This window comes from Oncorhynchus nerka, linkage group LG12, assembly GCF_034236695.1.
Source record: "Oncorhynchus nerka isolate Pitt River linkage group LG12, Oner_Uvic_2.0, whole genome shotgun sequence".
Classification (NCBI taxonomy): Eukaryota; Metazoa; Chordata; class Actinopteri; order Salmoniformes; family Salmonidae; genus Oncorhynchus; species Oncorhynchus nerka.
Window position 1 is genome coordinate 15,696,953 of NC_088407.1, and position 24,899 is coordinate 15,721,851.

General features: G+C 46.5%; 1 protein-coding gene across 1 annotated transcript in view; it reads right to left on the bottom strand.

Moving 5' to 3' along the window:
• Window positions 1–1,252: 1,252 nt before the first annotated feature.
• LOC115118108 (collagen alpha-5(IV) chain-like) overlaps window positions 1,253–24,899 on the bottom strand; it is a 123,071-nt gene continuing 99,424 nt past the window's right edge. The window contains exons 44-48 of the mRNA XM_065025280.1: window positions 22,987–23,199; window positions 15,442–15,619; window positions 7,345–7,459; window positions 6,105–6,277; window positions 1,253–5,883 (exon numbers count right to left, since the gene is read on the bottom strand). Coding sequence (XP_064881352.1) covers window positions 5,802–5,883; window positions 6,105–6,277; window positions 7,345–7,459; window positions 15,442–15,619; window positions 22,987–23,199 — 761 coding nt within the window. The 3' untranslated portion in view covers window positions 1,253–5,801. The remainder of the gene's footprint in view (window positions 5,884–6,104; window positions 6,278–7,344; window positions 7,460–15,441; window positions 15,620–22,986; window positions 23,200–24,899) is intronic.

Sequence of the window (24,899 nt, forward strand, 5' to 3'; positions counted from 1 at the left end):
TTACCCTATCCTATTATCCTAGCCTATTACCCTATTAGCCTATCACCCTATCCTATTATCCTAAATATGTACCAATACACCTGGCGCTTGCCTCAACTGCCCTATGGCTGGGCTATCCCACGCGTTGTGGAGACACTGCAGAATGGTTGTGTCAAAATGTTGGCGCAGACCACATTGTATCACAAACCCCAATATTAGGTGTACCAAAACCGTTGTGTCAAATGCGTTGTAGGCTACATCAGTTGTACAACCTGAGTATGTATGGGTCCATAGAGAGACATGTACTGTCACCTCCTTCCAAGTCCTTAAAAAAGGATTCATTCATCATTCTACGCTACTCAATGAGCCTGTAATGGGTCTAATATTAGAGTTAAAGACCTATTGTGAGAAACAGACAGGTAGCTTTAACGTTACCTGAGGACAATAGTAATAGGATTATAGTAAATAACTATATCAGGAATCAAAACAGACTGCAGTGTGGTTTAATGATCTATTTGTGTTTTATTGGTTTTGTTTAATAAGGGCTATTTAGGTATATGTAAGCTAATTTCGATGAATTCATTAGCTTTTTAAATGTTATTTAGGGACTGATGTTGAACCACTGTTCCCTACCACCTTCATCTTTCTCCCTCAAGTGATGGCTTTGAGACATTACAGTTTCTCCCATAGCAAAGTGGTCTACCGCTCACCGTACAGCATGGTGTGAATTACAACATTGATTTACAGACAGTAATTCTACTCCATTCTATGATATGCTATCATATCTCTAGTGATTGTCTAGCACAGTCAATGTCTCCTTGAATCTTGGCAGTGCAGGATTGAAGTGTATTGTGTGAGCTGCAGGCATGTTGATAAGACATTGCACAGAAGCACATTAGTCAAGGTACTGCTAACAGCAATGGAGGCTCCTCAAAGGAGGAAGGGCGAGGACCATCCTCATAAGTGAATGTAATAAAAATAGAAATAGTGAAACAGTAGAACAGTTGAAGGAGAAACAAGCGAGATAGAGAGAGCTAGCTATATTTCAGAGCATGTTCGTTCTACTTTTACTTAAAGATGCACGGTGTATAAATTGCTCTGCCACTTCCTTATTGCTTATTGTAATAGAAATAAGGCCATGCTCATGAAAAACAAACATCATCCTCCCTAATCTTTAACGGCACTTCCAAGACAGTGTGCACTTCCAAAATAGTGTGCACTTCCAAAATAGTGTGCACTTTCAAGATAGGGGGGAAATATTTGCACACAAAACGACGGACTTTGGGTTTATTTTTCAGTCTTGAAAGTTTATAACAACTTCTGAATAATATAACATGAAATAAACAAAAACAACAATAGATTTCTGAAATTAATATAATTTTTTCACACCCCAGAAGTACATTACAATAATAATGAAAAAGGAGCTTGGAAAAACATCACAGGAAGAATCATCCCATACAGCTCTCCTCATTGGCTGAAGAATAGAAAAAGAAAGAATAGACCAAATTCTATCAAATTCTATTCTTGCAGTACATAACAATACGTAACGTACTACCGGCAGTTCATAGTGGGACAACGTAGACCAGAGTAAAGATGTGAATCGGTGGTGTAAAATACTTAATTAAAAATACTTTAAAGTACTACTTATAAAGTTTTTTGTTTTGGTATCTGTACTTTACAATTTATATTTTTGACAACTTTTACTCGACTACATTCCTAAAGAAAATCATGTATTTTTTACTCCATATATTTTCCCTGCCACCCAAAAGTACTCCTTACATTTCGACAGGAATATGGTCCAATTCACGGCCCTTTCAAGAAAACATCCCCGGTCATCCCTACTGCCTCTGATCTGGTAGACTCACTAAACACACATGCTTAGTTTGTAAATGATGTCTGAGTGTTGGAGTGTGCCCCTGGGTACCCGTAAAAAAAAGAAAAAAAAAAAGAGAATTGTGCCTTCTGGTTTACTTAATATAAGGAATTTGAAATGATTTATTTAAAACCAAATACTTTTAGACTATTACTCAAGTAGTATTTTATTGAGTGACTATCACTTTTTACTTGAGTCATTTTCTATTAAGGTGTGGAGTGGATTTAATTATCAACCTATTATTGCATTCAACGATAGATTACTAGTAAAAATCGAATACAAAAGCTTGAGTGATTGGATTTATCATACACAGTACATCATCATAGGATAGGGTCTTTGATTGGTTGACCGGGAAACACTTTTGTTGTCAGGAGGAGGACAACAGTCAATAGTTTTGTGAAATGGGAAAAAAAATGACGACCTTTTGGAGATAAAATAAATGAATGATGAAAAAATCTCACGCCCGTATCTAAATAAAGTTGATATAATTATACTTTTTTTCTATATATATATATAAAATACTGTTTCATTTATTGATGCCATACTTTGTACAATATTTGTGAGTGAATGAATGAATCCATGAATCAATGCAATGAGTGAAGCAGAGTGAACAAACAAAAATAGCCCAGAAATTCGTATTATAGCTAAATACCTATTTTATGTCTTACATAATATACACATTGAATTACTTACATGAAGAGAAATAAGGCCAGTAGTTAACAGGCTGGGAGAGACACAGCAGTGTTAGTTAATAGCACCAAGGAGAATTATTATTTTTTATAAAAAAGAACAATGGAAAGATTCATAAAAAAAATGTAAGCCTAGAAAATAATCAGTCTCGCTAAGAAAGCTCATCAGTGCATCTGTTCTCTTTGATGTTCCGAGGTCAAAGTGCCGATTTGGTAACAACAAAACAAAAAATACTAAAAACTAAAAAAAATAGCACATCTGTCTAAAAACAAAATGATGTACCTCGTCTGTGCCAATAACCAAAAATCCACATGTATTATTTTGGTAACATTTCATTTTAATGGGTCCTTATTACAGTGTAATCACATATGTAATTACACTGTATCAAATATTGTAGTTAATTGTAATAACTAACTTATAGTTAGTTACACTGTGATAACAATATGTAACTGGTGGTAATTGTTGTTACACACAGGGGTGTAACAACAAATGGTTGTTACCATGCTTGTTATAGATGTTACAGTTTCCGAAAGTATCCCAACGCACCATATTTCAGCCTGCACAAACCACGTGATAAGTGTTAGCCAATTAAAAACCGACCACTACATTGACACAACTCTGCAAAAAAAGATCTGGAGTCTGATACCCAGGTCCAACGGCAACAAAGGGTTCCCAAATGGTTCACATCAAAAACATTGTTTACATTATTTAATGGTGCATTTGACAATTGGTCAATTACTTTAACCCGCAATTAAACATTTTTAGACGCATAAACAGTTATGGTCATTCGTGCCAAAGCCTATTAAGCTTGGTTGAATAAGGGTTTATAAATGCACTTAAAATGGTCATAAGACAAACTCTTATTCCATCATGTAACTTTGCAAGGGTTTTGCCGTTGAGGAACATTTAACATAGGTAGTTAGCTGGCCTTGTGTTGGCTAGCTAGCTAGCTAGCAAATGTTAGCTCGCCTTGTGTTGGCTAGCTAGCTAGCTAGCAAATGTTAGCTGGCGTTTTTATTGGGCCTACCAACTAGGCTAGCTAGCTCGTTTTTTTTATACCATCTACGGAATAGACTTTCCATGCAATCTGTTGAGATTTTTTTGGATTAGCTAGCAGAAATAATTACATTGTACTTATACATATATTACATGTACTCTGTTGTGTACTAGTGTGTTTATTTCCTCACTTTGATGGTGCTTCCAGAAGCGTTATAATGAGGTCCAAGCTGTCGGGATGGGCAATGTACTATATAAGTACACGTTAATTACAAGTAAGTATCCATCAAGATACACTTCATTTTAACGTTCTGAAATCCTTTGTAACAGTAATTACATTGTACTTGTACTTATACTATATGTAGTCCGCGGTGTACTCGTGGGTTTATCCTCCCACATAATGGACAACATACACAATCATTGTAAGTAAAAATATATATTATAATCCGGTATGGACACCCATATGGTAGACTCCAGTCAGTGAGGTTGTCCTATACCTGATCTGTTTTTTGGAAACTCAACCAAGTTGATACACTTTTTTGGGGGAAACTGCTAACAACAACGAGCGGAGATTTTGAAGTGTGCGCCAACACGGGTAGGTAATTAGAGCCTATTGAGCCTCCAAACGTTGTAATCTTGGATCCAGAACATCTGTCCAGAAGAGATTACAACCTTGTGACAGTTAACACTTATTGGTGAATTTAGTGGAGACTTTCCCATTTGTAACAAGCATGGTAAACACGGTAACAAGCACGGTAAACACGGTAACATGCACGGTAACAAGCATGGTAACAAGCATGGTAAACACGGTAACAAGCACGGTAACAAGCATGGTAACAAGCATGGTAAACACGGTAACAAGCACGGTAACAAGCATGGTAACAAGCATGGTAAACACGGTAACATGCACGGTAACAAGCATGGTAAACACGGTAACAAGCATGGTAACAAGCATGGTAAACACGGTAACAAGCACGGTAACAAGCATGGTAACAAGCATGGTAAACACGGTAACAAGCACGGTAACAAGCATGGTAAACACGGTAACAAGCACGGTAACAAGCATGGTAACAAGCATGGTAACAAGCATGGTAAGCACGGTAACAAGCACGGTAACAAGCATGGTAAACACGGTAACAAGCACGGTAACAAGCATGGTAACAAGCATGGTAAACACGGTAACAAGCACGGTAACAAGCATGGTAACAAGCATTGTAAGCATGGTAACAAGCATGGTAACAAGCATGGTAACAAGCATGGTAACAAGCATGGTAAGCACGGTAACAAACACGGTAACAAGCATGGTAACAAGCATGGTAACAAGCATGGTAACAAGCATAGTAAGCATGGTAACAAGCATGGTAACAAGCATGGTAACAAGCATGGTAACAAGCATGGTCAGCATGGTAAGCATGGTAACAAGCATGGTAACAAGCATGGTAACAAGCATGGTAACAAGCATGGTAAGCACGGTAACAAACACGGTAACAAGCATGGTAACAAGCATGGTATCAAGCACGGTAACAAGCATGGTAACAAGCATGGTAACAAGCATGGTAACAAGCATAGTAAGCATGGTAACAAGCATGGTAACAAGCATGGTAAGCATGGTAAGCATGGTAAGCACGGTAACAAGCATGGTAACAAGCATGGTAAGCACGGTAACAAGCATGGTGACAAGCATGGTAACAAGCATGGTAAGCACGGTAACAAGCATGGTAACAAGCATGGTAACAAGCATTTGTTGTTACACCCCTGTAATTACAGACTGAAATTATCACCAGTTACATGTTGTTATTACAGTGTAACTATGAGTTATTACAATTAAATACAATATTTGATACAGCGCAATTACACATTTAATTACACTGTAATAAGGACCCCTTAAAATGAAGTGTTACCATTATTGATAACACTTTATATATATATATATATATATTCTCTGCGAAATACAGAAAAAATTTCAACAAAATGCACTTTTGTCACACATTCACCATGGCACCTTTTGTGGATTTTGTGTGTTTCTTTTTGACGTACTTGAGGTAAGTAAAAAGAATAAAAGATTAAATAAATTCATTTTATCAACATTTTTTCTTTTCTTGCTGTGTTGCACAGTAGCACCAATGAAGTTGCTGTTTCCGGAAGACAATGCACCATTGGAGTTCCACCTTGTTCTCACGGAGACGTCAACATCACCCCCACTCCGCCCGCCTGCCGCCATTGTCGTTGTCGGTCGTCCCCGGCAACGGTTGCCACCGCGCTGTTACGTCCTCTTCATACAGACCACACAGCGGCTAATGCGCGTCGATAGGTTACCTGCCTTCAGCGTCTCTGACTGTGGCTTCCTGTTATGGGTCAGGGGTTAGAGGTCAGGGGTTGGCATCACTGTATGATCACTGGGATCTTTAGATCGTATATGAAAATAACCAATCTGTTTAGCTAGCACTTCCAGTTATAGCTAGAGTGCACTATATAGGGAATAGGGTGCTATTTCAGTAGCAACCTCAGTGTCTTGTACCTAAACATTTCCTGTTTGGAAAATCATTGGTCGATTGATTGATGGTACCTGAACATTTCTGATTGGTCGACAGTGGCCAGCCAGAAGCTGTATGTGTTGCCATAGTAGTTGCAGGTCCCTCGGCCGTGACACTCGATGAAGGGAGAGCTCCGGAACTCCTCTAGACAGGAGCCAGGAGAGGCCAGAGCCTGACCAGAGCCCTCAGCACCTGCACTGGTGTGCTGTTAGAGAGGGAGGTGGAGGGAGAGATAGAAGAGAAGAAGAAGAGTGAAATAAAGAGGAAGTTGTGTGTGGATATAGTGGGCTTTGAATATGTGTTAACACATTTAAAATGTAAACTTGATTCATGTGTACCTTGGCAAGGGTTGGTTGGCATGTGTGTGTGTCTGTGAGTGAGTGTGAGTGTGAGTGTGTGTGTGAGTGTGAGTCTGTGTCTGTGAGTGAGTGAGTGTGAGTCTGTGTCTGTGAGTGAGTGAGTGTGAGTCTGTGTCTGTGAGTGAGTGTGTGTGTGAGTGTGAGTGTGAGTGTGTGTGTGAGTGTGAGTCTGTGTCTGTGAGTGAGTGAGTGTGAGTCTGTGTCTGTGAGTGAGTGAGTGTAAGTCTGTGTCTGTGAGTGAGTGAGTGTAAGTCTGTGTCTGTGAGTGAGTGTGTGTGTGAGTGTGAGTGTGAGTGTGAGTGAGTGTGAGTGAGTGTGTGTGTGAGTGTGTGTGAGTGAGTGAGTGTGTGTGTGTGAGTGAGTGAGTGTGAGTGTGTGTGTGTGAGTGTGTGTGTGTGTGAGTGTGAGTCTGTGTCTGTGAGTGAGTGAGTGTGTGTGTGTGAGTGAGTGAGAGTGAGTCTGTGTCTGTGAGTGAGTGAGTGAGTGAGTGAGTGAGTGAGTGAGTGAGTGAGTGAGTGAGTGAGTGTGAGTGAGTGAGTGAGTGAGTGAGTGAGTGTGTGAGTGAGAGTGAGTCTGTGTCTGTGTGAGTGAGTGAGTGAGTGAGTGAGTGAGTGAGTGAGTGAGTGTGTGAGTGAGAGTGAGTCTGTGTCTGTGTGAGTGAGTGAGTGAGTGAGTGAGTGAGTGAGTGAGTGAGTGAGTGAGTGAGTGAGTGTGTGTGTGTGTGAGTGAGTGAGTGAGTGAGTGTGTGTGTGTGTGAGTGAGTGAGTGAGTCAGTGTGTGTGTATGTGAGTGAGTGAGTGAGTGAGTGAGTGAGTGAGTGAGTGAGTGAGTGAGTGAGTGAGTGAGTGAGTGAGTGAGTGAGTGAGTGAGTGAGTGAGTGTGTGTGTGAGTGTGAATCTGTGTCTGTGTGTACCATCATGAAGGAGTATCCGATCCACAGTGGTTCCCAGTAGCTGGGGCAGGTGGGGATCTGAATGGTTTGACTGTGTACAGCGATCACCATGGCAGGGGCCTCACACACTGCACACCTAATAACACACACAGAGGAGTTAAACACACGCTTTTAACATCTAGTCTCATATATCTTAACGCTCACACTGCCTTTACTTTTGAATCAAAGTTTGCCAGACTCTTTTGCCAGACTCTTTTGCCAGCTCACTTCACCTATTTGATGGTCTGAGTCCTCTTTGCATTCACATTGTTATGTTTAGAAAAGGAACCAATATATTTTTTTCCACCCAACAGCATTCACTCAATGTACTAGGTAAAAGTACAGGACAAGCCATTCCATCAGAACGTGTGATCGTACAGCTAGATGTACCTACTTCACATGGAGGTTGGTGGGGAGGACGGGCTCATGGTAATGGCTGGAGCGGAATCAGTGGAATGGTTTCCATGGTTTCCATGTGTTTGATGCCATTCCATTCGCTCCGTTCCAGCCGTTATTATGAGCCGACCTCCCCTCAGCAGCCTCCACTGACATACTTACATTTTGGAAACTAATATTCAGGGAGGGGTTGGAAATAAATTTAAAAATTCAATCATTTAGTTCTGAACAGAATCATTATTTTTCATTCAGTTCCACTGTTCCAACCAGCAAATTACAGTTTTGATCCGATCCAAACCAAAAAAAGGCTGGTTTTATAGTGTACCTTTCGCTTATTTTTAAACCTCTGAAATATATGTGTTTTTGACATTTAGCGTGACATTAAATGACTTCACCAATCCGTGTGGACAGAGCAGCTTGCTGTGGAGTGGATAAGTGTGGACAGAGCAGCTTGCTGTGGAGAGGGTAAGTGTGGACAGAGCAGCTTGCTGTGGAGAGGGTAAGTGTGGACAGAGCAGCTTGCTGTGGAGAGGGTAAGTGTGGACAGAGCAGCTTGCTGTGGAGAGGGTAAGTGCTTGCTGTGGAGAGAGTGTGGACAGAGTAGCTTGCTGTGGAGAGGGTAAGTGTGGACAGAGCAGCTTGCTGTGGAGAGGGTAAGTGTGGACAGAGTAGCTTGCTGTGGAGAGGGTAAGTGTGGACAGAGTAGCTTGCTGTGGAGAGGGTAAGTGTGGACAGAGCAGCTTGCTGTGGAGAGGGTAAGTGTGGACAGAGTAGCTTGCTGTGGAGAGGGTAAGTGTGGACAGAGCAGCTTGCTGTGGAGAGGGTAAGTGTGGACAGAGTAGCTTGCTGTGGAGAGGGTAAGTGTGGACAGAGCAGCTTGCTGTGGAGAGGGTAAGTGTGGACAGAGTAGCTTGCTGTGGAGAGGGTAAGTGTGGACAGAGCAGCTTGCTGTGGAGAGGGTAAGTGTGGACAGAGCAGCTTGCTGTGGAGAGGGTAAGTGTGGACAGAGCAGCTTGCTGTGGAGAGGGTAAGTGTGGACAGAGCAGCTTGCTGTGGAGAGGGTACGTGTGGACAGAGCAGCTTGCTGTGAAGCGGGTAAGTGTGGACAGAGTAGCTTGCTGTGGAGAGGGTAAGTGTGGACAGAGCAGCTTGCTGTGGAGAGGGTAAGTGTGGACAGAGTAGCTTGCTGTGGAGAGGGTAAGTGTGGACAGAGTAGCTTGCTGTGGAGAGGGTAAGTGTGGACAGAGTAGCTTGCTGTGGAGAGGGTAAGTGTGGACAGAGCAGCTTGCTGTGGAGCGGGTGTGGGACAGAGCAGCTTGCTGTGGAGAGGGTAAGTGGACAGAGCAGCTTGCTGTGGAGAGGGTAAGTGTGGACAGAGCTTGCTGTGGAGAGGGTAAGTGTGGACAGAGCAGCTTGCTGTGGAGAGGGTAAAGTGTGGACAGAGCAGCTTGCTGTGGAGAGGGTAAGTGTGGACAGAGCAGCTTGCTGTGGAGCGGGTAAGTGTGGACAGAGCAGCTTGCTGTGGAGAGGGTAAGTGTGGACAGAGCAGCTTGCTGTGGAGAGGGTAAGTGTGGACAGAGCAGCTTGCTGTGGAGGGTGCGTGTGGACAGAGCAGCTTGCTGTGAAGCGGGTAAGTGTGGACAGAGTAGCTTGCTGTGGAGAGGGTAAGTGTGGACAGAGCAGCTTGCTGTGGAGAGGGTAAGTGTGGACAGAGCAGCTTGCTGTGGAGAGGGTAAGTGTGGACAGAGCAGCTTGCTGTGGAGAGGGTACGTGTGGACAGAGCAGCTTGCTGTGAAGCGGGTAAGTGTGGACAGAGTAGCTTGCTGTGGAGAGGGTAAGTGTGGACAGAGCAGCTTGCTGTGGAGAGGGTAAGTGTGGACAGAGCAGCTTGCTGTGGAGAGGGTAAGTGTGGACAGAGCAGCTTGCTGTGGAGCGGGTAAGTGATTTCGTCTGTGTAGGAAAGTTGTTAAGAGCAACTTGTATTTTGCTGCAACAGCCTGGTTTCATAATAACGGAACAGGGCGCAAGATGCAAATGAAATTTAGACGGGGAGGTGCGAGCGAGAGAGGATGGAGGAAGCTTGTCTTGAAGCACTCTTGTTTGGGGGAATGCATTATCTGAATTAGGTCCACAGAATTACACCAACGGAGGAACGGCTTTTATGGAGGAACTTTGAATGTCTTTGAACTTCTGTGTTGGTTTAACTTTGGACCAGAGAAAATGTTAGCTAGCTATCTTAACAAACTTGTGTGTGTAAAGCAGCACTAAAATTAAAAACACGTCTTACGTTTTTGCAGTAAATAAATCCAACGTGAAACGTGATAACTATAGTATCCTTAACTAGTATTGAAAAAGTAAATCCATTCTTCTCTAATTAAACATCTCTCCCTAATTTCTGAATTACGCTTGTAACATTGTCAGTAGGCTACAGTAACCTATGATTCAGAGGGGGAGGGGCTACAGTAACCTACACTTCAGAGGGGAGGGGCTACAGTAACCTACACTTCAGAGGGGAGGGGCTACAGTAACCTATGATTCAGAGGGGAGGGGCTACAGTAACCTACACTTCAGAGGGGAGGGCTACAGTAACCTACACTTCAGAGGGGGAGGGGCTACAGTAACCTATGATTCAGAGGGGGGGGCTACAGTAACCTATGATTCAGAGGGGAGGGGCTACAGTAACCTACACTTCAGAGGGGAGGGCTACAGTAACCTACATCTGAGGAGAGGCTACAGTAACCTATGATTCAGAGGGGAGGGGCTACAGTAACCTATGATTCAGAGGGGAAGGGCTACAGTAACCTATGATTCAGAGGGGGAGGGCTACAGTAACCTATGATTCAGAGGGGGAGGGGCTACAGTAACCTATGATTCTGAGGGGAGGGGCTACAGTAACCTATGATTCTGAGGGGAGGGGCTACAGTAACCTATGATTCAGAGGGGAGGGGCTACAGTAACCTATGATTCAGAGGGGGAGGGCTACATTAACCTATGATTCAGAGGGGGAGGGGCTACAGTAACCTATGATTCAGAGGAAGGGCTACAGTAACCTATGATTCAGAGGGGAGGGCTACAGTAACCTATGCTTCAGAGGAGGGGCTACAGTAACCTATGCTTCAGAGGGGGAGGGGCTACAGTAACCTATGATTCAGAGGGGAGGGGCTACAGTAACCTATGATTCAGAGGGGAGGGGCTACAGTAACCTATGATTCAGAGGGGGAGGGGCTACATTAACCTATGATTCAGAGGGGGAGGGGCTACAGTAACCTATGCTTCAGAGGGGGAGGGGCTACAGTAACCTATGATTCAGAGGGGGAGGGGCTACAGTAACCTATGATTCAGAGGGGGAGGGGCTACAGTAACCTATGCTTCTGAGGGGAGGGGCTACAGTAAACTATGCCCCGGAGGGGGAGGGGCTACAGTAACATATGCTTCCAAGGGGAGGGGCTACAGTAACCTATGCTTCTGAGGGGAGGGGTTACAGTAACCTATGCCCCGGAGGGGAGGGGCTACAGTAACATACGCTTCCAAGGGGAGGGGCTACAGTAACCTATGCATCTGAGGGAGGGGCTACAGTAATCTATGCTTTAGAGGGGGAGGGGCTACAGTAACATACGCTTCCAAGGGGGAGGGGCTACAGTAACCTATGCTTCTGAGGGGAGGGGCTACAGTAACCTATGCTTCTGAGGGGGAGGGGCAGGTAGCCTAAACGTATTGTACACCCACTGGCAAAGACTTCCAACTGGCAGGATGACACTGGAATAACTTTCTGAGTGACAGAGTGAGGGCTCTGCATAGGTGCATTGTTGACATTTTTGTGGGACTGGAAAAAAAATGCCAGGAACGTAAAATAACATTATTAACTTGTTCCCATGTTTTAAAATAACAGTTATGTTCCAGAACAGTATATATAAGTTTCATTTTGGGTTCGGGTTCTGTTGCTCAAATAATCGTGTTATTTTACGGCTTTCGGTTCTGTTCCCTGAACCCTTGAAAAACATTGCATTTAGTTAAAAGATTAGACATAATCATTGTAATCAGAAGATAATATTGACATTTTACATCAATATTACATGTACATATTATTGGTAACAGATTAAATAGCAGAAGAATAACTGCAGATGAAATAATGCTGTAGTAGTCTAGTGTCAGTAGTCTAGTGTGAGGGGTTATATCAGTAGTCTAGTGTCAGTAGTCTAGTGTGAGGGGTTATGTCAGTAGTCTAGTGTGAGGGGTTATGTCAGTAGTCTAGTGGGAGGGGTTATGTCAGTAGTCTAGTGGGAGGGGTTATGTCAGTAGTCTAGTGTCAGTAGTCTCGTGTCAGTAGTCTAGTGGGAGGGGTTATGTCAGTAGTCTAGTGTGAGGGGTTATGTCAGTAGTCTAGTGTCAGTAGTCTCGTGTCAGTAGTCTAGTGGGAGGGGTTATGTCAGTAGTCTAGTGTGAGGGGTTATGTCAGTAGTCTAGTGTGAGGGGTTATGTCAGTGGTCTAGTGGGAGGGGTTATGTCAGTAGTCTAGTGTGAGGGGTTATGTCAGTGGTCTAGTGGGAGGGGTTATGTCAGTAGTCTAGTGTGAGGGGTTATGTCAGTAGTCTAGTGGGAGGGGTTATGTCAGTAGTCTAGTGGGAGGGGTTATGTCAGTAGTCTAGTGTGAGGGGTTATGTCAGTAGTCTAGTGGGAGGGGTTACGTCAGTAGTCTAGTGGGAGGGGTTACGTCAGTAGTCTAGTGGGAGGGGTTACGTCAGTAGTCTAGTGTGAGGGGTTACGTCAGTAGTCTAGTGTGAGGGGTTACGTCAGTAGTCTAGTGTGAGGGGTTATGTCAGTAGTCTAGTGTGAGGGGTTATGTCAGTAGTCTAGTGTGAGGGGTTATGTCAGTAGTCTAGTGGGAGGGGTTATGTCAGTAGTCTAGTGTGAGGGGTTATGTCAGTAGTCTAGTGTGAGGGGTTATGTCAGTAGTCTAGTGTGAGGGGTTATGTCAGTGGTCTAGTGGGAGGGGTTACGTCAGTAGTCTAGTGTGAGGGGTTATATCAGTAGTCTAATGTGAGGGGTTACGTCAGTAGTCTAGTGTGAGGGGTTACGTCAGTAGTCTAGTGTGAGGGGTTACGTCAGTAATCTAGTGTGAGGGGTTATGTCAGTGGTCTAGTGTCAGTAGTCTAGTGTCAGTAGTCTAGTGTGAGGGGTTATGTCAGTGGTCTAGTGGGAGGGGTTACGTCAGTAGTCTAGTGTGAGGGGTTATGTCAGTAGTCTAGTGGGAGGGGTTATGTCAGTAGTCTAGTGGGAGGGGTTACGTCAGTAGTCTAGTGTGAGGGGTTATGTCAGTGGTCTAGTGTCAGTAGTCTAGTGTCAGTAGTCTAATGTGAGGGGTTACGTCAGTAGTCTAGTGTGAGGGGTTATGTCAGTAGTCTAATGTGAGGGGTTATGTCAGTAGTCTAGTGTGAGGGGTTATGTCAGTAGTCTAGTGGGAGGGGTTATGTCAGTAGTCTAGTGGGAGGGGTTACGTCAGTAGTCTAGTGTGAGGGGTTATGTCAGTGGTCTAGTGTCAGTAGTCTAGTGTGAGGGGTTATGTCAGTGGTCTAGTGGGAGGGGTTACGTCAGTAGTCTAGTGTGAGGGGTTATGTCAGTGGTCTAGTGTCAGTAGTCTAGTGTCAGTAGTCTAGTGGGAGGGGTTACGTCAGTAGTCTAGTGTGAGGGGTTACGTCAGTAGTCTAGTGTGAGGGGTTATGTCAGTGGTCTAGTGGGAGGGGTTACGTCAGTAGTCTAGTGTGAGGGGTTATGTCAGTGGTCTAGTGTCAGTAGTCTAGTGTCAGTAGTCTAGTGGGAGGGGTTATGTCAGTAGTCTAGTGTGAGGGGTTATGTCAGTGGTCTAGTGGGAGGGGTTACGTCAGTAGTCTAGTGTGAGGGGTTACGTCAGTGGTCTAGTGTGAGGGGTTATGTCAGTAGTCTAATGTGAGGGGTTATGTCAGTAGTCTAATGTGAGGGGTTATGGCAGTAGTCTAGTGTGAGGGGTTATGTCAGTAGTCTAGTGGGAGGGGTTACGTCAGTAGTCTAGTGTGAGGGGTTATGTCAGTGGTCTAGTGGGAGGGGTTACGTCAGTAGTCTAGTGGGAGGGGTTATGTCAGTGGTCTAGTGTGAGGGGTTATGTCAGTGGTCTAGTGGGAGGGGTTATGTCAGTGGTCTAGTGGGAGGGGTTACGTCAGTAGTCTAGTGTGAGGGGTTATGTCAGTGGTCTAGTGGTAGGGGTTACGTCAGTAGTCTAGTGTGAGGGGTTATGTCAGTAGTCTAGTGTGAGGGGTTATATCAGTAGTCTAATGTGAGGGGTTATGTCAGTAGTCTAGTGTGAGGGGTTATGTCAGTAGTCTAGTGTGAGGGGTTATGTCAGTGGTCTATTGTGAGGGGTTACGTCAGTAGTCTAGTGTGAGGGGTTATGTCAGTAGTCTAGTGTGAGGGGTTATGTCAGTAGTCTAATGTGAGGGGTTAGTAGTCAGTGTGTCAGTAGTCTGTGAGGGGTTATGTCAGTAGTCTATGTGAGGGGTTATGTCAGTAGTCTAGTGTGAGGGGTTACGTTATGTCAGTAGTCTAGTGTGAGGGGTTATGTTATGGAGGGGTTATGGCAGTAGTCTTGTGTCAGTAGTCTAGTGTGAGGGGTTATGTCAGTAGTCTAGTGTGAGGGGTTATGGCAGTAGTCTTGTGTCAGTAGTCTAGTGTGAGGGGTTATGTCAGTAGTCTAGTGTGAGGGGTTATGTCAGTAGTCTAGTGTGAGGGGTTATATCAGTAGTCTAGTGTGAGGGGTTATGGCAGTAGTCTAGTGTCAGTAGTCTAGTGTGAGGGGTTATGTCAGTAGTCTAGTGTGAGGGGTTATGTCAGTAGTCTAGTGTGAGGGGTTATGTCAGTAGTCTAGTGTGAGGGGTTATGCCAGTAATCTAGTGTGAGGGGTTATGTCAGTAGTCTAGTGTGAGGGGTTATGTCAGTAGTCTAGTGTGAGGGGTTATGTCAGTAGTCTAGTGTGAGGGGTTATGTCAGTAGTCTAGTGTGAGGGGTTATGTCAGTAGTCTAGTGTGAGGGGTTATGTCAGTAGTCTAGTGTGAGGGGTTATGTCAGTAATCTAGTGTGAGGGGTTATATCAGTAGTCTAGTGTGAGGGGTTATGGCAGAAGTCTTGTGTCAGTAGTCTAGTGTGAGGGGTTATGTCAGTAGTCTAATGTGAGGGGTTATGTCAGGGGAAACAGTGTTGCGGTAGTCTAGTGTGTGGTGCAGGAATAATGACAAGCGAACCTGGGGAGCTTTTTTTTCACATTGCCCTAATCAAGCGAACCGATCTCAGACCTCCTCTCGAGATTGTCTCAGCTTCAGTGGTTCTTTTGAGGGTCTGAATTCACTTGGAGTGTTTACCCTGCACTAAAAAAATGCACCGAGTTCACAAAAAAATGTCTCAATTCTCCTCCCTCCCTCCCTCCCTCCTCCCTCCCTCCCTCCCTCCCTCCCTCCCCTCCCTCCCTCCCTCCCTCCCTCCCTCCCCCCCTCCCTCCCTCCCTCTCCATCCTTCTCTCCCTCCCTCCCTCCCTCCCCATCCTTCTCTCCCTCCCTCCCTCCCTTCTCTCCCTTCCTTCCTTCCTTCCTTCCTTCCTTCCTTCCTTCCTTCCTTCCTTCCTTCCTTCCTTCCTCCCGCCCTCCCTCCCTCCCTCCATACCTGCTGATGAAAGGTTTGATGCCTTCTCCGGTGATAGGTGCCATACTCATGGGCATGGGCATGGGTGTAGACAGCCAATAGGAGTAGTCGTTACGGGAGGCGAAGTTACACACGTTGTTGATGTTACAGAACATGAATGGCATGGTGCTGAACCGACGCAGGCAACTACCAGCAGTACCTGACAAATGAGACGAGAGAGGGAGGGAGGAGAGGAAAGAGGGAGGAGAGGAAAGAGGGAGGAGAGGAAAGAGGGAGGAGAGGAAAGAGGGAGGGGAGGAAAGAGGGAGGAGAGGAAAGAGGGAGGGGAGGAAAGAGGGAGGAGAGGAAAGAGGGAGGAGAGGAAAGAGGGAGGAGAGGAAAGAGGGAGGAGAGGAAAAGGGAGGGGAGGAAAGAGGGAGGAGAGGAAAGAGGGAGGAGAGGAAAGAGGGAGGAGAGGAAAGAGGGAGGAGAGGAAAGAGGGAGGAGAGGAAAGAGGGAGGAGGAAAGAGGGAGGAGAGGAAAGAGGGAGGAGAGGAAAGAGGGAGGAGAGGAAAGAGTGAGGAGAGGAAAGAGGGAGGATAGGAAAGAGGGAGGGGAGGAAAGAGGGAGGAGAGGAAAGGAGGGAGGGGAGGAAAGAGGGAGGAGAGGAAAGAGGGAGGAGAGGAAAGAGGGAGGAGAGGAAAGAGGGAGGAGAGGAAAGAGGGAGGGGAGGAAAGAGGGAGGAGAGGAAAGAGGGAGGAGAGGAAAGAGGGAGGAGAGGAAAGAGGGAAGAGAGGAAAGAGGGAGGAGAGGAAAGAGGGAGGGGAGGAAAGAGGAAGGAGAGGAAAGAGTGAGGAGAGGAAAGAGTGAGGAGAGGATGAGGGAGGAGAGGAAAAGGGAGGAGAGGAAAGAGGGAGGAGAGGAAAGAGGGAGGGGAGGAAAGGGAACAGAAGAAAACAGGAACAAATACGCGAAGAGAAGATTTGAGGTTAATACTGTGAGTTGCTTCTCTCACAACAACAACCATCTGTGTTCATGAATGTCATCGTGTATCTCCAGTCTCCATTCTTACCCAGGTCATGTCTGTGCGCCCTCTCATTACTCTCTCTCTGTGTGTGTCTTACCCAGGTCATGTCTGTGCGCCCTCTCATTACTCTCTCTCTGTGTGTGTGTGTGTGTGTGTGTGTGTGTCCGTGTGCCCTCTCATTACTCTCTCTGTGTGTGTGTGTGTGTGTGTCCGTGTGTCCGTGTGCCCTCTCATTACTCTCTCTCTCTGTGTGTGTGTCTTACCTAGGTCCTGTCCGTGTGCCCTCTCATTACTCTCTCTCTCTGTGTGTGTGTCTTACCTAGGTCCTGTCCCTCTCATTACTCTCTCTCTCTCTGTGTGCCCTCCTCATTACTCTCTCTCTCTCTGTGTGTGTCTTACCTAGGTCCTGTCCGTGTGCCCTCTCATTACTCTCTCTCTCTGTGTGTGTGTCTTACCTAGGTCCTGTCCGTGTGCCCTCTCATTACTCTCTCTCTCTGTGTGTGTGTGTCTTACCTAGGTCCTGTCCGTGTGCCCTCTCATTACTCTCTCTCTCTGTGTGTGTCTTACCTAGGTCCTGTCCGTGTGCCCTCTCATTACTCTCTCTCTCTCTGTGTGTGTGTCTTACCTAGGTCCTGTCCGTGTGCCCTCTCATTACTCTCTCTCTCTCTGTGTGTGTCTTACCTAGGTCCTGTCCGTGTGCCCTCTCATTACTCTCTCTCTCTGTGTGTGTGTGTGTGTGTCCGTGTGCCCTCTCATTACTCTCTCTCTCTCTGTGTGTGTCTTACCTAGGTCCTGTCCGTGTGCCCTCTCATTACTCTCTCTCTCTGTGTGTGTGTGTCTTACCTAGGTCCTGTCCGTGTGCCCTCTCATTACTCTCTCTCTCTGTGTGTGTGTCTTACCTAGGTCCTGTCCGTGTGCCCTCTCATTACTCTCTCTCTCTGTGTGTGTGTGTGTCTTACCTAGGTCCTGTCCGTGTGCCCTCTCATTACTCTCTCTCTCTGTGTGTGTGTGTGTCCGTGTGCCCTCATTACTCTCTCTCTCTGTGTGTGTCTTACCTAGGTCCTGTCCGTGTGCCCTCTCATTACTCTCTCTCTCTGTGTGTGTGTCTTACCTAGGTCCTGTGTGTCTTACCTAGGTCCTGTCCGTGTGCCCTCTCATTACTCTCTCTCTCTGTGTGTGTGTCTTACCTAGGTCCTGTCCGTGTGCCCTCTCATTCTCTCTCTCTGTGTGTGTCTTACCTAGGTCCTGTCCGTGTGCCCTCTCATGTCCGTGTGCCCTCTGTCATTGCCCTCTCATTACTCTCTCTCTCTGTGTGTGTGTCTTACCTAGGCCCTCTCATTACTCTCCTCTCTGTGTGTGTGTGTCTTACCTAGGTCCTGTCCGTGCCCTCTCATTACTCTCTCTCTGTGTGTGTGTGTCTTACCTACCTAGGTCCTGTCCGTGTGCCCTCTCATTACTCTCTCTCTCTCTGTGTGTGTGTCTTACCTAGGTCCTGTCCGTGTGCCCTCTCATTGCTCTCTTACTCTCTCTCTGTGTGTGTCTTACCTAGGTCCTGTCCGTGTGCCCTCTCATTACTCTCTCTCTCTCTGTGTGTGTCTTACCTAGGTCCTGTCCGTGTGCCCTCTCATTACTCTCTCTCTCTGTGTGTGTGTGTGTGTCTTACCTAGGTCCTGTCCGTGTGCCCTCTCATTACTCTCTCTCTCTGTGTGTGTGTCTTACCTAGGTCCTGTCCGTGTGCCCTCTCATTACTCTCTCTCTCTGTGTGTGTGTCTTACCTAGGTCCTGTCCCTAGTGCCCTCTCTCATTACATTCCTGTCCATGTGTGCCCTCCTCTCACTCTCTCTCTCTCTGTGTGTGTGTCTTACCTAGGTCCTGTCCGTGTGCCCTCTCATTACTCTCATTACTCTCTCTGTGTGTGTCTTACCTAGGTCCTGTCCGTGTGCCCTCTCATTACTCTCTCTCTCTGTGTGTGTGTCTTACCTAGGTCCTGTCCGTGTGCCCTCTCATTACTCTCTCTCTCTGTGTGTGTCTTACCTAGGTCCTGTCCGTGTGCCCTCTCATTACTCTCTCTCTCTGTGTGTGTGTCTTACCTAGGTCCTGTCCGTGTGCCCTCTCATTACTCTCTCTCTCTCTGTGTGTGTCTTACCTAGGTCCTGTCCGTGTGCCCTCTCATTACTCTCTCTCTCTGTGTGTGTGTCTTACCTAGGTCCTGTCCGTGTGCCCTCTCATTACTCTCTCTCTCTCTGTGTGTGTGTCTTACCTAGGTCCTGTCCGTGTGCCCTCTCATTACTCTCTCTCTCTGTGTGTGTGTCTTACCTAGGTCCTGTCCGTGTGCCCTCTCATTACTCTCTCTCTCTCTCTCTCTCTGTGTGTGTGTCTTACCTAGGTCCTGTCCGTGTGCCCTCTCATTACTCTCTCTCTCTGTGTGTGTGGTCCTGTCCGTGTGCCCTCTCATTACTCTCTCTCTCTGTGTGTGTGTCTTACCTAGGTCTGTCCGGTCCTGTCCGTGTGCCCTCTCATTACTCTCTCTCTCTCTGTGTGTGTGTCTTACCTAGGTCCTGTCCGTGTGCCCTCTCATTACTCTCTCTCTCTGTGTGTGTCCTGTCCGTGTGTGTGTGTGTGTGTGTGTGTCCGTGTGCCCTCTCATTACTCTCTCTCTCTGTGTGTGTCTTACCTAGGTCCTGTCCGTGTGCCCTCTCATTACTCTCTCTCTCTCTCTGTGTGTGTCTTACCTAGGTCCTGTCCGTGTGCCCTCTCATTACTCTCTCTCTGTGTGTGTGTGTGTGTCCGTGTGTCTTACCTAGGTCCTGTCCGTGTGCCCTCTCATTACTCTGTCCGTCCCTCTCATCTCTCTCTCTCTGTGTGTCTTACCTAGGTCCTGTCCGTGTGCCCTCTCATTACTCTCTCTCTCTCTGTGTGTGTGTCTTACCTAGGGTCCTGTCCGTGTGCCCTCTCATTACTCTCTCTCTCTGTGTGTGTGTTTACCTAGGTCCTGTCCGTGTGCCCTCTCATTACTCTCTCTCTCTGTGTGTGTGTCTTACCTAGGTCCTGTCCGTGTGCCCTCTCATTACTCTCTCTCTCTCTGTGTGTGTGTCTTACCTAGGTCCTGTCCGTGTGCCCTCTCATTACTCTCTCTCTCTGTGTGTGTGTCTTACCTAGGTCCTGTCCGTGTGCCCTCTCATTACTCTCTCTGTGTGTGTGTCTTACCTAGGTCCTGTCCGTGTGCCCTCTCATTACTCTCTCTCTCTGTGTGTGTGTCTTACCTAGGTCCTGTCCGTGTGCCCTCTCATTACTCTCTCTCTCTGTGTGTGTGTGTCTTACCTAGGTCCTGTCCGTGTGCCCTCTCATTACTCTCTCTCTCTGTGTGTGTGTCTTACCTAGGTCCTGTCCGTGTGCCCTCTCATTATTACTCTCTCTCTCTGTGTGTGTGTCTTACCTAGGTGTCCGTGTGCCCTCTCATTACCTCTCTCTCTGTGTGTGTCTTACCTAGGTCCTGTCCGTGTGCCCTCTCATTACTCTCTCTCTCTGTGTGTGTGTCTTACCTAGGTCCTGTCTTGCCCTCTCAGGTCTTACTGTCCGTGTGCCCTCTCATTACTCTCTCTCTCTCTGTGTGTGTCTTACCTAGGTCCTGTCCGTGTGCCCTCTCATTACTCTCTCTCTCTGTGTGTGTGTCTTACCTAGGTCCTGTCCGTGTGCCCTCTCATTACTCTCTCTCTCTCTGTGTGTGTCTTACCTAGGTCCTGTCCGTGTGCCCTCTCATTACTCTCTCTCTCTCTGTGTGTGTCTTACCTAGGTCCTGTCCGTGTGCCCTCTCATTACTCTCTCTCTCTGTGTGTGTCTTACCTAGGTCCTGTCCGTGTGCCCTCTCATTACTCTCTCTCTCTCTGTGTGTGTGTCTTACCTAGGTCCTGTCCGTGTGCCCTCTCATTACTCTCTCTCTCTGTGTGTGTGTCTTACCTAGGTCCTGTCCGTGTGCCCTCTCATTACTCTCTCTCTCTCTGTGTGTGTCTTACCTAGGTCCTGTCCGTGTGCCCTCTCATTACTCTCTCTCTCTGTGTGTGTGTCTTACCTAGGTCCTGTCCGTGTGCCCTCTCATTACTCTCTCTCTCTGGTCCTGTCCGTGTGCCCTCTCATTACCTCTCTCTGTGTGTGTCTTACCTAGGTCCTGTCCGTGCCCTCTCATTACTCTCTCTCTCTGTGTGTGGTGTCTTACCTACCTAGGTCCTGTCCGTGTGCCCTCTCATTACTCTCTCTCTCTTACTGTGTGTGTGTCTTACCTAGGTCCTGTCCGTGTGCCCTCTCATTACTCTCTCTCTCTGTGTGTGTGTCTTACCTAGGTCCTGTCCGTGTGCCCTCTCATTACTCTCTCTCTGTGTGTGTGTCTTACCTAGGTCCTGTCCGTGTGCCCTCTCATTACTCTCTCTCTCTCTCTGTGTGTGTGTCTTACCTAGGTCCTGTCCGTGTGCCCTCTCATTACTCTCTCTCTCTGTGTGTGTGTCTTACCTAGGTCCTGTCCTGTCCGTGTGCCCTCTCATTACTCTCATTACTCTCTCTTACTCTCCTGTCCGTGTGCCCTCTCATTACTCTCTCTCTCTGTGTCTTACCTAGGTCCTGTCCGTGTGCCCTCTCATTACTCTCTCTCTCTCTGTGTGTGTGTCTTACCTAGGTCCTGTCCGTGTGCCCTCTCATTACTCTCTCTCTCTGTGTGTGTGTGTTACCTGTGCCCTCTCAGGTCCTGTCCGTGTGCCCTCTCATTACTCTCTCTCTCTCTGTGTGTGTCTTACCTAGGTCCTGTCCGTGTGCCCTCTCATTACTCTCTCTCTCTCTGTGTGTGTCTTACCTAGGTCCTGTCCGTGTGCCCTCTCATTACTCTCTCTCTCTGTGTGTGTGTGTGTGTGTCTGTGTGCCCTCTCATTACTCTCTCTCTCTGTGTGTGTCTTACCTAGGTCCTGTCCGTGTGCCCTCTCATTACTCTCTCTCTCTCTGTGTGTGTCTTACCTAGGTCCTGTCCGTGTGCCCTCTCATTACTCTCTCTCTCTGTGTGTGTGTCTTACCTAGGTCCTGTCCGTGTGCCCTCTCATTACTCTCTCTCTCTCTGTGTGTGTCTTACCTAGGTCCTGTCCGTGTGCCCTCTCATTACTCTCTCTCTCTGTGTGTGTGTCTTACCTAGGTCCTGTCCGTGTGCCCTCTCATTACTCTCTCTCTCTCTGTGTGTGCCCTCTCATTACTCTCTCTCTCTCTGTGTCTTACCTAGGTCCTGTCCGTGTGCCCTCTCATTACTCTCTCTCTCTCTCTTACCTAGTGTCCGTGTGTCTTACCTAGGTCCTGTCCGTGTGCCCTCTCATTACTCTCTCTCTCTCTGTGTGTGTGTCTTACCTAGGTCCTGTCCGTGTGCCCTCTCATTACTCTCTCTCTCTGTGTGTGTGTGTGTGTGTCCGTGTGCCCTCTCATTACTCTCTCTCTCTCTGTGTGTGTCTTACCTAGGTCCTGTCCGTGTGCCCTCTCATTACTCTCTCTCTCTCTGTGTGTGTGTCTTACCTAGGTCCTGTCCGTGTGCCCTCTCATTACTCTCTCTCTCTGTGTGTGTGTCTTACCTAGGTCCTGTCCGTGTGCCCTCTCATTACTCTCTCTCTCTCTCTGTGTGTGTCTTACCTAGGTCCTGTCCGTGTGCCCTCTCATTACTCTCTCTCTCTGTGTGTGTGTCTTACCTAGGTCCTGTCCCCTCTCATTATTACTCTCTCTCTGTGTGCCCTCTCATTACTCTCTCTCTCTCTGTGTGTGTCTTACCTAGGTCCTGTCCGTGTGCCCTCTCATTACTCTCTCTCTCTCTGTGTGTGTGTCTTACCTAGGTCCTGTCCCTCTCATTACTCTCTCTCTGTGTGTGTGCCCTCTCATTACTCTCTCTCTCTCTGTGTGTGTCTTACCTAGGTCCTGTCCGTGTGCCCTCTCATTACCTAGGTCCTCCGTCCTCTCATTACTGTGTGTGTGTCTTACCTAGGTCCTGTCCGTGTGCCCTCTCATTACTCTCTCTCTCTGTGTGTGTGTCTTACCTAGGTCCTGTCCGTGTGCCCTCTCATTACTCTCTCTCTCTCTGTGTGTGTGTCTTACCTAGGTCCTGTCCGTGTGCCCTCTCATTACTCTCTCTCTCTGTGTGTGTGTCTTACCTAGGTCCTGTCCGTGTGCCCTCTCATTACTCTCTCTCTCTGTGTGTGTCTTACCTAGGTCCTGTCCGTGTGCCCTCTCATTACTCTCTCTCTCTCTGTGTGTGTGTGTCTTACCTAGGTCCTGTCCGTGTGCCCTCTCATTACTCTCTCTCTCTGTGTGTGTCTTACCTAGGTCCTGTCCGTGTGCCCTCTCATTACTCTCTCTCTCTGTGTGTGTGTCTTACCTAGGTCCTGTCCGTGTGCCCTCTCATTACTCTCTCTCTCTCTGTGTGTGTGTCTTACCTAGGTCCTGTCCGTGTGCCCTCTCATTACTCTCTCTCTCTCTCTGTGTGTGTCTTACCTAGGTCCTGTCCGTGTGCCCTCTCATTACTCTCTCTCTCTGTGTGTGTGTCTTACCTAGGTCCTGTCCGTGTGCCCTCTCGTTTCCCTGTACGTAGAGCAGAGAGAACCCGTCGTAGATGAGGCTGGTCCCTTCGGGGCAGGTAGGGACATATTCAGCCTGGCTGTGTCTCGAGATCAGGAAGCCATGGGTCACAGAGGCTGAGCCGGGGTTACCTGGGGGACCCTGCTGACCATCTGAACCAGTGGGACCTGGGTACCCACGCTGACCTGAGAACAGGGGATAGAATGGACATTAAACAACTCAATACACTTAATGAACAATACTATAGTTTACTTGATTTTAGTTTTATTTGACACTTCTTGAGCTATGTATTGGAGAGTAGGAGAGATATAGGAGACAAAGGGGACAATAATAATAACATTACATTAATATGAATATGATTGATATTAATATGAATCCATTTTAATAAATGGTTCCAGCATGGAGTATCATTTGGCCAAACTATTTCTGGTTTGCTCTGGCAGACCTGGGCCAAAATGTGAAAAAACTTCTCAAATACTTGGTTCAGTTTGGTCGGTACAGTGTACCCTGTGGAATAGTCCCAAAAATGGAAAACTTCAAGCTAAATCAAATGCACCTCAATGTATTTGATCAAGGTTTGTCAATGACTCAATCTTGTCTATACTGTCCAGTCATTGACACAGAGAACAAGGAACATTAAGAACTCAATGAACAGTAGGCTACTATAACGAAGTTGACTTGATTTGAGTTTATTTGACACTTCTTGAGCTATGTATTGTAATGACTATTGACTAATGATAACAATGCATTCAGAAAGTATTCAGACCCCTTGACTTTTTCCACATTGTGTTACGTTACAGACTTATTCTACAAATTATTAAATAGTTTCCCCCCCTTAACAATCTACACACAATACTTCGTAATGACAAAGCTTAAAACAGGTTTTTAGAACATTTTGCAAATGTATAAAAAAAAACCTGAGTCATGAGGTTGAATGAATTGTCCGTAGAGCTCCGAGACAGGATTGTGTCGAGGCACAGATCTGGGGAAGGGTACCAAAACATTTCTGCAGCATTGACGGTCCCCAAGAACACAGTGGCCTCAATCATTCTTAAATGGAAGAAGTTTTGCTCTCAAGCTCTGTCAGGTTGGATGGGGACAACTATTTTCAGGTCCGGGCTATGGCTGGGCTACTCAATGACATTCAGAGACTTATCCCGAAGCACCTCCTGGTCTTGGCTGTGTGCTTAGAGTCGTTGTCCTGTTGGAAGGTGAACCTTCACTCCAGTCTGAGATCCTTTGCACTTTGGAGCAAGTTAACTGTGTTAACTAACCTCCAGATGAGCTTCAATGCCATACAACTCTCCTTCCGTGGCCTCCAACTGCTCTTAAATGCAAGTAAAACTAAATGCATGCTCTTCAACCAACACAATCTTGTCTCCGAGCTCTACGGACAATTCATTCGAACTCATGGCTTGGTTTTTGCTCTGACATGCACTGTCAACTGTGGGACCTTATACAGACAGGTGTGTGCCTTTCCAAATCATGTCGGGGCGGCAAGTAGCCAAGTGGTTAGAGTGTTGAACTACTAACCGGAAGGTTACAAGATCGAATCCCTGAGCTGACAAGGTACAAATCTGTCATTCTGCCCCTGAACAACATAATAAGAATGTGTTCTAAACTGACTTGTAAAATAAATGTCCAATCAATTGAATTTACCACAAGGATGATCAATGGAAACAGGATTCATCTGAGCTCAATTTAGAGTCTCATAGCAAAGGGTCAGAATACTTACATAAATAAGATATTTCTGTTTGATTTTTTAACTTGCAAACATTTCTAAAAACATGTTTTCGCTTTGTCATTATGGGGTATTGTGTGTAGATTGCAAAAAAAAATATATATATTTAATCCATTTTAGAAAAGGCTGTAACGCAACAAAATA